The following is a 12,552-nucleotide window of genomic DNA, read 5'->3' on the forward strand; positions in this document are numbered from 1 at the left end:
GCTGAGATGTTTTTTGCAGTGTGCGGAGAGGCACCGCTCTGCCGGCCGGGCTTGAACATCTGAATGCGCCCTCCCCTTTTTTCCTTTTCTTTTTTGACACACGTCGTGGATCTGCTCTAATAGCCTATCGCAGTTTGAGACACTCACTTAACAGTCACACACACACACACATACGGCTGAACCAAAAAAAGCACACTCCTCAACTCCGCCGGTGGGGGGGACAGAGATACCAGATGAGATTTGTTTCCAAACGCGCACCGATGGCGGCGTGTGAGGCGTTTGCCTGAGAAGTACGCACGGCGCTGTGGATTTGTGATCCCCTCTTTTGTTGTGCACCTTCTTCCTGTCTGGATCCCGGTCGAGGGCAAATGAACAAAGCTATGGATTACCCAGTCTGCCTACTTTTACTGCTATCAACCATTTCGTCTGTGTCGGTCGGACAATTCCCCACAGCGCAGATGTGAGTACAGCTTCCAAACAGCCTGTTGGCTTCTGAAAGTCTTGGATAAAAAAAAAAAAAAAATCGACAGCCTGACTTTTTAGACTCCTATGTATCAGAGTCAATATTTATTTTCTGATAGTGGAAGATGTAAAAATACATTTAAAGCACTTTGCACTGTTGTATCAAACACTTCAGAGGTTTATATTCAATTTAAACTCGATAAATTGCAGTCGGTGGAACGTGATCCCCGAAGCGCCTCAGCAGAAGCACAAAGTGCCTCCTTCTTGCTTCTTGCCAAGTGATGAAGATTGCACATTATTTCGGATTTAACTTTACCTTATGAAACGTGATATTCAAAGCTACTTTCCATTCGTAGGCAGATCCGCAGCAGCGTGACATGTGGCTTGCTGTCAAATGGATCGCCCCACGAAAGCAGGCTGAGGTCTGAATGTGGCTCAGGGGTTCCCAAACTTTTCCTGCAGCGTTTCAACAAACGTTTTAGCTATTAGTTTAGAGTTTGTCTGAGGGATCCACACGTGAGAAGATGTTTGTGGATAACCCTGATTTACTTCACAGTACAGGAGAGTTCATGTTGAGTCTGTTGGGGATCTGCTGGGACGGATGCTCCTGTGATCAGGACGGGATGGTCAAAATGAGACAGAACTGAAACTACTAGGTTACAGAAATGAACAGTTTGGTAAGGTTAATTGTTAAAATCAAATAATTTTTGACTGTTGGTCAGACACAATAGGCAACATGAAGAGGTCAAAAGTCATGATGGAGATTTACATGATTTATAGACCAAATAATCCATTGATTAATCAACAAAATAATAATAAGGGAAATAATTGTAAGCCTTGACCCTAAAATTATGTAATAGTGGACTGAAATGAGCTTTTCTGCTGACAGTGTGGGCAGTTTTTGTGACCAGACTTCTCTTGTGCAACTGTTGTTTTATAAAACTCACGCACACATCTAACAGACTGCTCGCTGCCAGTTTGCAGCAACGTGTGCACACTAAATATTTCACTTATTTGTTTAGATACAAATACTTAAATCCACCATATGGATGCTATTTCCAACATACAGACTTGCAGTTCAGCTTTGCTGTATATTTTGTTTCCAAAGTCCCAGTGTTTTTGCCTCCAGCTTTGAGCTTCACTCTCTCCTTACCCCGCAGGATGGGTGATGAACTTGAGATATACAGAGGTATCACTCTGTCTAAATTTGACTCTCAACCTCTATATTTGCAGTGCAGCATTAATAGATGTAACAGATGATATGTCCACAGTAAGCGGAACACAGTTCTCAAATTAAACAAGCGCGTAGGTGGGCGATGCTGCACCTCGCACTTAATCAACAGGTTTAAAAGATTCCAGATGGTTCTAACAAAGGCAGGACTACAGCATTTGGTTTTGAACGCAGCCCAAGAATTGGGCCCGGAGAGACGTGGTGAGCCATGATGGCACTCAGCCTAATGGCCGAGTACAATGATGTCAGACTAGCAGAGTGGCCTGCCCACTCCCTATATTTCATGGGCACTAAGTGGATTGATCTGTGGGTTGTGTGCATGATGTTCACACAGGCTTGGCGAGCTGCAGATCCGCTTTTACTGACATGGTTGACTTACTGAGTAGAACTGGTAATTTGGCAGGAAAATAACAATATTAAAATTCAGAAAATTGGCAGGAGCTCTTCTGAATTCGGAAAACTTCATTTTGTAGAAAAGACGGATGCCAGAATCAAAGAAAACAGTCAGTCACTCAGCTCATGCAGTCTGTATTTTGACATCTGCTTGTTAGCCATCAGTGATAATGACATTTTCTTGCTGTGGAGGAAAGATTCAATGCACAAAACAAGAAATCCTCCAAGACCAGGAAAAAAAAAAAAAACTCCTCTCATTCCCACTGTGCTCCCATCTTTAACCACAGTCAGTCTTACTCTCAGTGAACTCATATGTAGTGATGGTGATTGTGAGTGACAAGCCTCATGTTGACTCCTCAAGGTGAAAGTTACAGAGAGATAAAGTAATGGAGAGACTGACCCAGCGTGTTCTCCTCCAGGAAATTCAGAAATACGGATAAGCAAGGTTTTAAGTAGCTCAGTGTTCTGTGACTAAAAACAAACATTTAAATACAGTATGTGCACACTGGCATTGCCATGTTCTGTCTTCCTGTCTTTCTTTCTCACTTCGCTGTCTCATGGCTTGAAGTGTGACTGTATCTCTGGGCTCCATCTCTAACCTCGCATGCCAGCATCTGTCTGCTTCAGATCTTCATGTCCGCTCTCTTTCTTTCAGCCCTCCCTCCATCCCTTCTCACTCTCTTTTTCTCGTCGCCCTCCCTTTCAGTCATGTTCATTCTCTGTCCATCTCCCTTTCTGTCCGGCTCCCTCTATCTATCTCTTTATCTCTCCCTCGCTCCTCTTCTCTTTTCGTCGTTCCCTGAAGCCAAATGATTAACATCATCGAATCTGAAATGCAAAGTCTGATGTCATAGACTCTGCCCCAGAGATCTCGGCGCCAACTAGCACACTGAGAGATCAGGGGAGACAAAAGGAAAAGACAGAGATGGAGAAAACAAGCAAGAAAACCCAGACTGCTTGGCCTTCACGATCCCACATGTCAATTGCTTACGGACTTTGTGCAGCATGAACTCTGCATGCAAACTCTTTACTGTAGCCAGCCTCTCAGCCAAAAACACAAGACGCGTTCACATCTTTGTGCTATTGTTTGCCAAAGCGTTGCGCTGAATTCGGCTGTCCAATCGAGGGCTTGATCATATGTTTCTTTCTGGCTTGTGCCTCAGTCACTGAAACAACATATTTTGTCTCCATTCTCCTTTTTCCCACAGTTTCTGTCACCCTCTGCTCCATTTCTTCTTCCACTCTCCTTTTTTTTTTAAAGGCTAACCAGATTTCATGCTCAACCAGCTAAAGAGCCACGCTCCTCGTGTTTGCGGCCACGTCTCTGGCGATCAGTGGGCATAATGCGAGGAGGCACTTCATATGCACAGAGAGCATCATGGGCAGCTGTGAGCAGGGATGGTATAAAGATATATACAGGACAAGACTGAGAGGGAAGACAAGGTTACAACGTTAGGTGGACTCAGAGGAATAGTTTTTTGACATTCGCTTTCAGCTGAAGTTGATGTTGATGTTGATGAGTTTGTGGCTTTAGGTGTAGTTATAAGTGGGATTATTTCTTGATCTGCAGTAGTGACGTTCTGGTGTTTCCACTTTATAATCTCACAGTGATGACAAGACTTTAGGACCAGTCAAGATGCAGATATATAGACAAATTGTTGTTCTTACACTTCAGAATAAACAAACTAGATATACTGTGCTGTGTAGTGAGATTTACAGCTGCCGGTAGGTGGATTTTGCTTCCTTTGAATAGGGCCAGTTCTGCTGCCCCCCGTCCATGTTTCACCACCTGCTGCGTCCAGCTTCATATTTACTGAGTGGAGGTGAGAGCGGTATTATAGCCTCACATTTAGATTTTTTCTTTACAAAAGTGAGAAAATCTGCGATTAATGTCGAAATACGATCAGTTCTCACTGTTGTCTTCTCTCGAATCGGGTGTCATTTCCCTGGTGTTAGTTTTCAGTCTTCCTTAGTTTTGCTTGATGTCTCTCTCTCTTGGTCTTGACACTCGTTCCATCCCTGTGGCCTGTAATGAATATGGCTCAGTTCCCACTTGAGGCCACCCATATGCATCTTATTTCAGGGCCAAACCTCCTCTGGACTCCAGATGCTTGGATGCACTGCTACTGAGCAGTTCAGACATAAAAAGTGACATATGGTGACAATAAAAGCTGTGTAGAAAAACGGAGAGATGAAGAAGACATTGATCGCTTGAAATGACAAATACTGAAATCGTTATTTAAAAGTTGACATGGAACAGTGAAACTTGTTAATGTTTTTACATCTGCATTTTGCTGTGCTGTTGTCATTGTGGTACTGGAGGATTTGAGCCGGAAAATGTGCCTACATCTCTATTTAAAAAAAAAAAAAAAATATATATATATATATATATATATATATATATATATATATGAGCTCCAGGACTTGTGTCTTGATTAAATCACAGAGCCTTGATCTTGTTTCTTGCTTTGGGAGAGAGATGGTGAGATTTAAAATGTCTCATCTAATATAATTGAGGAATGAAAAAATGGGGAAAAAATTGTTAAATTAGATTTTCCTTCAACTTTTATTCCAGTGTCAAATCTAACTTGGAGTATGACACTGATAATACCAAGAGGCTTCAAGTGGATGAATCAAATGTAATGAGCAGATGGAAATGATCAGCCTGTCTAGAGTTTCCTTGGCTGTGATTTGCACCTCTTGGCCATGAGGGACTTGCTAGCAGGTGTATTTCAGGAAGCATGTTACTGCCTTGACTTAAGCAGCTGTCCCTCTCTCTCTCTCTCTCTCTCTCTCTCTCTCTGTCTCTCTCTCTCTCTCTCTCTCTCTCTCTGTCTATATATGCACATATATCTATATATCTGTTACACACATTCACGCAAGGTCTGTGCCCATGGATAATGTTTGTGCTCTCTTCTCACGTTATTTTCTTTCACCTGCTTTCACAGTTTGTCTCTTGCTCTTTTGTCACACTTTTTCCCCACTTCAACCCCCCATCACAACACCCCACCCCACCCGCCCATTTTCTCCCTTCTTCTCCCCCTCTCACTCCCCTTTGCCCAATCTCAGCCTTTGCTATATTTAGACAAACCACTGTCTTTGGAGAAGGGACGCTGAGTGTCTCAGGCATGGCTGAAGACACAGGACAGAGGGGTATAGAGTGGCAGGAGGCTTCCCATAAATCTCCCTGCACTGAAATTTTGTGGACCCCTTGCTTACATGTGGCCTCTGTGTGTTGCTTTAGTCTCTGGTTTAAGTTTAAAGTCCCCCCTCCCATCTGTGAAAAGAAAAGTTGGGAGTAACGATGCAGCCCCGGTGCCAGTCAGTCCCGATGCCGTATTACTTCCCCACAGTCCTTTGGAACATGGAAATTCCCAAAAATTTTCCATTGCAGCGTTTCCCAGGCAACCTTGGGAATAGCTAACAGCTGTTTGGTTGGGAGGCCTGTCCAGTACAGGAAGCACATCTGCATACTGCAATATAAAGCACGGGGAGCGTGGTTTTAAGGCTGTGCTGTAAATCAGGAATGTGTCACTCCTTCCTCAGTTTATGGTTTATTTATTTATAAGCTTTTCAGTAAGTCTCAAAGGACATTAAGAAATAGCCTGCCAAACTAATCAATAGTCGGTAAAGTAAAACACTGCAACAACAGGTTATGTTTAAGGTGACTCTTCCCCTTCTAATAAATAATTTGAGGACTCCAAAAAGCTCACTACATAGCAAATTACCAGCAGTAATTTTAGAAGTGTCTACTAGCTAATTCTGAAATGAAAGTTTCCTATAAATATCCAGAAATGTGGTTAAGGACTTAATAAGCCAACTTAATCACACATTAGAGGCGTGAAGTGCTTAAAATACCTTTAGTGGTCATCCCATCCGATGTGTAATATTTTGAGAGAGAAGCAGAGAAAAGTGGACCCATGTTGACCTGTGATAGCTTCTCTTGAGCCCCTTAATGGAGTCGTATTGCAGCAGAAGAGCTGTTAATGCCAGACTACACTACTACACTGCACTGGACATTGTGTGTAGCCATCAGCGAGACCAGTACTCAGAACAGTACTAACAGTAGTCTGCTTGTGTAGGCGTCTAGATTGACGTTAATTGGACATTTTGGCCGTAGGGTTTTCTCTAATCTCTCTATTTATACACTTTGTCCAAGATTGTGTGTGTGTGTGTGTGTGTGTGTGTGTCAGAGAAACGGCAGGGTAAGGTCGATGTATGGGTGGATGGGTCGAGAGTTTGCTCATAAAGTGTGAAGGTGACAGAGATGTGGAGGTGTAGTCATTTGAGTGGAGTTCAAAATGACACGCAGCAGAGAGAAAGACAGCTGGAGGGACGAAGATGGACAAATGGAGGAAAAACAGTCAAAGTTTAAACAGAATAACGATTATTTTCTGCATTAATATGGGAGACTAAAAACCTTACTCTGCAAATACAAACTACTCATTCTATGTTGAGTTGCACCCTGTAATCCACTACTTGACAATGATTTTAACTGATAGTATACTAAGAACCTTAACTCACACTTGTCTTCTCTAACAATCAGAAAATCAGTCATACCTTCCTTATCCTACGCATTTTTTTTTTCCAAGGAGATCATCACACAACCTGACCAATATTCATTAGAGTAGACCAAAAGTGAGCATGTCTCACATCAGATTTTGCATGCCTATAATAGTCTCACCAGCAGGTGTGATTGCTCTGCAGCGAGTGCAAGCACTTGCAGGTGTCACAACGATTTTGTTTGCTCCCATTTAATGTGTCCAGACACCTGCTGGGAGAGGTGATACAATGGGAGCTGTTAGTTCTGTCAGGACGTATATGTCTTTTGACGTGAAGGGTGTGGGCGAGGGAGACCAGGCATTAGGGGTACGGCGAGTCAGTCCCATCTAGCTGTGGTCCAGAGTGTGAGGTCAAACGTGGGCAAGGGTAGGAGAAGAGCCTGACCCTCGGCCCTCTGTGGCAGCTTCTGTTGCCAGTGGACAGACAGGAGAGCACAGAGCTTAGATAACTAAATGTGCATGTCAGACCACATATATTTCTTGGAATGCAAATTACTGTGAATGAATAGATTAATGTTTTTTCATTCCCTTTTAATTTATTTATGGACGAACAGAAACAGGGAAGAAAGGTTAATTTGTTCCGACAGAGTGCCATGATGTTCAAGGCATAAAATTAAACAATATTATCTAAAGCCTTAATCACGTTATTACAAACTGAACCTAAAACCTTCACATCCAAACACCTGAATACAACAAACGGATGGCTCAAGTAACAACTTCATGTCACATTTGTAAAAAAGACCTGATCTGAGCGCTAAAAAAATGTACACTACCGTAATTACCGGACTGTAAGCCGCTACTTTTTTCACACGCTTTGAACCCTGCGGCTCAAACAATAATGCGGCTAATTTATGGATTTTGTCTCAAGATAAAAGTGACGTTTAGAGTGACAATGAAAGAGAGACTGACAACGTGGACACCTGGGGCTTACAGACAATTGTGGCCTATATATGTACAAGGTTTTTTTTCTTTTTGGCTTATATTCAGGTGCACTCAATAGTCCGGAAATTACTGTATATATACACAAAAGTACTGGGCCACCTGACCATTACACCAACAGGCACTTTAATGACATTGCATTCTAAATACACACACAGCTTTGCAGCTATAACAGCTTCCAGCTGATGTTGGACCAAAAGGCCTGATTCACAATCTCCGTTCCAGTTCATCCCAAAGGTGTTGGATGGGGTTGAGGTCAGGACTCTGTGTGGGCCAGTCAAGTTCTTCCACACCAAACTCACCCAACCATGTCTTTATGGACCTTTGCTTTGTGCACTGGGGCACAGTCATGCTGGAATAGAAGAGGGCCTTCCCCAAACTGCTGCCACAAAGACAAATTCACCCGAATAACAAGACAAAATTTTGCTTTCTGGCCAGTATGAACATACCTTAACACTCTGCATATCATCATGCCATCCAGCACTAATGAATCAACATATTTAGGTTTGGTTAATAAAGAAAGAAGCTGCCTTGTAGTCTGACTTGTTGTCTTTGTGTCAGCTGGAAATGCTCGTGATGTAGCATTAAAGTCAAACTGAGCGCAACGAGTCAATACTAAGCAGTTTGTTCTTCGTCTTCTAGAAGTTCACCAGCTAAATCAGTCCCACTGGAATCAGCCTGCAACCCACACCTGCTCCATCAATGCATGATTGCCCACCCTACTGGCACCACCCTATAATTCGTAATGATGTCATACAGTGTATTGTCAGCTCTTCCACAGCTGTAATGCACCCTAGCATAAGTGGTTGATGGAGCGTAGAAAATGTTGTTGTCAAGCCTTCACTTAAACACTGCTCTTCAGATCTAGGCAGGGGGGCTGCGGTAAAATGCTCTGACTGACTTGCTAAGAGGAAAAGTGGTAGAAGGGAAGCAGAAGCATCAATAACCATGCCATGGAAGATAATGAGGCTGCAAGACATTTACAAAGCTGGCAATTATGGTGTTATTGACCTCAATAAAGGAGAAGATATCATCACTTGTCTTCTCTGTGAGAGGGGAGGAGGACAAAGGATTTCAGCTTTATGAGTTCATTTTGAGAGAAAATAGAAAGCCTCAGGTGGCAAATAAGACCATTAATTATGTGGAGTTTGGAGGATGAAAATACAAAGGACACAAGAAAAACTCTTGTAAGAGAGGTGGACGAAAGAAGTGAATACAGAAGAAATGAAGAGGAGATGCACTGAAAAAGGGATCCAAGTGATGAAGGAAAAGAAAAACTAGGGACAAAGTGATAAATTTACTCAAGAACAATAAAGAGTGTGAGAAAGTATGGCAGGGCATAAAGAAAAAGACAGGAAGTGGAACAGGAAGTGTTTGTCTTCCAAAAAGCTCTGTCAGGCTTGCTGCTTATTAGACGCCTCGCCTCATCATCAGAGCTCTTATTAGCTATCCCCCAGTGGCTCAATTACATCCATGCTGCCATCTCCGTCTTTTTTTGTGCATCCTCTCTGTTTGCTGTAAGGATGTCAGCCTTTTCTCTCTCTAAGAACAGATTAGAAACCCAAATTACTACTATCAGATGAGGATTTAAGGTTTCAAGCTGCTGGAAACCATGTCTTCACGACATGATGAGACAGGAAGGGGAGGGGGGGGCAAAAAAGGAAAAGAGTGTTTGCTGTCAGATGCTTCCACCGTGACTGTTTTGGTGGTATTAAGAGATCAAATGTGGATCTGCAGATTTGGTTCTGAGTATAAAAACACGAGGTTGTTTACAAGACGAGAGGGCACTGGAGTGGAAACTCTGAGATTGGATGTTGAGCCCTGGATTCTTGCGGCTGCTCGTACACAGGCATGTCGGGCATGAAGCCAACCTTTCGGGGAATAAGTCGAAATGATGTAGCGTCCAGCATCTCTGGATCAATTTTCAGGACTTTCATTTGGCTCGGGTTGTTTACATTGTGTCAGTTTTATCCGTTGGTAAAATAATAGAAGGAAAGCAGACAGACGAGTTATAAAACCAAGGAAATGACAATGACAATTCACAGCCTCTGCAGCTGAATGACAATGTAAGGTCATCATGGTGAAAACCTACGTGCTTTTGCTTTCTCGTTCCCTGTTGATCAAAGATGTGGTGTGCATGCTGCATAAAATATGAATATTCTTACCGTGAGTTTCACTTGAGGTGATGTGAAAAAATGTGTTATTACAAACTGTTTCAATACTTTGACAGCCCAGAGCTTAAGAATATGGTCCACAGGGTTCCCCCTCTGCTGTTCTTTCGAGAAATGACAGAGAAATAAGTTTGGTATAAAAGTATAGATGGCACAAAAACTGGAAGGTAAAATTTTCTTTCCATGAACTCCATCTGGGGAACCGTCTTTTTTCAAGGTGGATTACAAGCTCTTGCAAACCCCCAGTGACAGTCAAAATGTGAGCTTTTTATCTAAACCTTGAATGGAGGTAAAAGTAGGACCAAAGTATTAGTCAAGGACAGATTGAGGTCAATTTCTACATAAAATACAACTTAGTTTTATGGTTTCTGTCAGCAACAACATTATTCTCACCTGATAATTGTGGGCTGTTGGTCAAGAAACAAGCAGTCACATGATCAGGCAGATTAACAAAGTGTTGTTAATAATCTCTAATTGCACAGGAAATGTTAAACCAGGAAGTAAAATCTGTAAAAAAATCTGTAAAATGTGATAGATGTTCAGATACTTTGGGTAAACAATCTCACTACAAGACTCTGGAGTATGTTGTCGTGGAACTGTAGATGTTCATATTTCAAGGTTTTTTCTTAGTGCTTTTAGGACTGGCACCCCCCCTCCCTCCTTACCTTAGTTTTGACATCTTTATCAATGGAACATGAAAGCAATAAAAATCAGACCCACTTTAATCAACCAGAATTGTACTTTCCTTATCCTTTAATGTAAATGGTGTCCTAATACCTGGTACCCAAGAGGCTTTAAAATTGATGTTTAAACTGCTGCTCAACAGCTAAAGGCCAAAGGCTGTAGTTTTAAAAGTCAAGAAAAACAGGTGAAGGAAAACCACAACAGTCACACACAGTTCAGCTGGAGGGGTTAATGTGGTCAGAGGTACTGCGTAAGGCAGCAGTGCTCTTGATGCTGAGTCATGGTCTCTATTCTGGGCCTGTGTCCACTTCTCTGTGTTCACCCCTCGGAGCACTCTGCCCCTAACTGGCAGAGCGAGGCTGTTTGCTCTGCCGATGGTGAGTCAAGGTGTTCCTTAGTTTTTAGGTTAGGTTTTTCCTTTTCCCTTTTCACTCCTCTAAGGTGGCAGAGAGTGATGAGAAGGTCTCGTGTGCATAAAAACATCTGAAGACTTGCTTTATGTTGTTTTCTTGTTAACTTGCAATTCTGAAATAATAGCAGACAGTAACTTGTTTGGGCATCATAAACCGGTATGCTACTCATCATAATGTGATCATAGCAGGAGTTGCCTTCAATTTCAAACATATTAGTAACGTAATTTTTACCTTACAAACAGGACAGTGTATAGGCTTTAAATTAGATGCGTTCATGATTGTTTTTTTGTGGGTCGTAAACACATCGCTGATGTCACAATTTAAAGTTGCCGTGGCGAACAGATTGTATCAGATGCAAATATTTGACTATTTACACATCCAAGTCATACGTCTCTGGCCACCAGGTGAGTGGAAGCAGCACCTCTTCCATTACATGTAGTTCTTTGACCAGTTGTTGAACCAGAATTATTGATTAGTGCAGCTTTAAGCTTTAAATTCACAGCCTCTTCTGAGTTCTCACTCCCTAAATTGTTATCCCGTCCTTTCTTGTGCTCAGGTCCATCACTCCGAATGATGGGTTATATAACATGCAGGCACAAACGGGTCACACCCACTTCATTACACTAAGAGCTTCCACAAAGATGCACCTGTCCTGGTGACCTTTGACCCTGGGCAACCCCCATACTGCCCTCTGATAGATCCAGTGCTCTGGTTACACACTGAAGTTGACACACACACACACACATACACATGACAGCTGGTGTAGTGGAGGCAGATCTTTTCCAGTCATTAGAGGGATGGAGGCTGGAGGAGAGGGGGAGGGGCTACTCTACCCGTCAACCACACATGAGTTAAGCACAAATTAAGACATATGTATCACTAAACATGCAGCTTGTCTAGGAATGAGCTAATTTAGCAGGAAAGGTGTCACGTTCTCTTTCCCATGTCTGTAGGCTTTTCTGATTTTGTTTCTGCAGAGATGTGGTGTGGTTCTGTCTGTGGTAATACTGACACCGCTCACCACCACCTCATCTAATTTCACACCATTTAACTCACTGGCACATTTGTGCTTGTGACATGGAAAAAAGTTGATGAAATTTTAATGTCATCTTTTCAGCGTCGGAGCCCTCATATCAGACGATCTGTTTGTCTAAACTCCAGCCAAGTGTGTCTCGGACTCTCTGAAGTCAGTGAACCTGTGATGATCTGTAACGCGTGCACCTTGAGTCACATTTCACTATTGCAAACAACACGCTGAGTTAGACAGGTATCAGAGTTTCTCTTCTCAGTTCCAACAAGTATGAAACCAATCCAGGCCCAGAGTGTGTGCACATGTGGAAGACAGTGGCTCATTTCCAGCTCTGTGATACTTGTCTTTATTTTACTTTAACTTGTAAGATATATCTATAATTTTAACAAGAGCATATGAAGAAACAACAGTTTGGATGTTATAGTTGGTGGTTACTCTTGTGATATGCTGCCCACCGTATTTTTGGAGACACCTTGGAATTTTATTTTACAAGCGGCTCCTTTAAAGCCAATTTATGTCACATAACCTCGCCCCATTCAGTCAAACTTCGGCTCTTTAAAAACATGTTTGTAGCCCAGTTTGACAGATACTTCCTACCTTGCAGAATGACCTCGCTTGAAAGCACATCTATGTTTTTTCATCCTTAGAGAGACTCTTGTCTGCTTGA

The 12,552-nt window shown here is 42.4% G+C and overlaps 1 protein-coding gene across 3 annotated transcripts in view; it reads left to right on the forward strand.

Moving 5' to 3' along the window:
* Window positions 1–12,552, forward strand: part of cacna2d1a (calcium channel, voltage-dependent, alpha 2/delta subunit 1a) — an 80,313-nt gene continuing 67,761 nt past the window's right edge. For 2 of the 3 annotated variants that reach the window (XM_046379084.1, XM_046379085.1), the window contains exon 1: window positions 1–460. In XM_046379084.1, coding sequence (XP_046235040.1) covers window positions 369–460 — 92 coding nt within the window. In that variant the 5' untranslated portion in view covers window positions 1–368. The remainder of the gene's footprint in view (window positions 461–12,552) is intronic. The other variant, XM_046379086.1, reaches the window with a different exon arrangement.

Source organism: Scatophagus argus, chromosome 22, assembly GCF_020382885.2.
Source record: "Scatophagus argus isolate fScaArg1 chromosome 22, fScaArg1.pri, whole genome shotgun sequence".
In the NCBI taxonomy this organism is placed as follows: domain Eukaryota; kingdom Metazoa; phylum Chordata; class Actinopteri; family Scatophagidae; genus Scatophagus; species Scatophagus argus.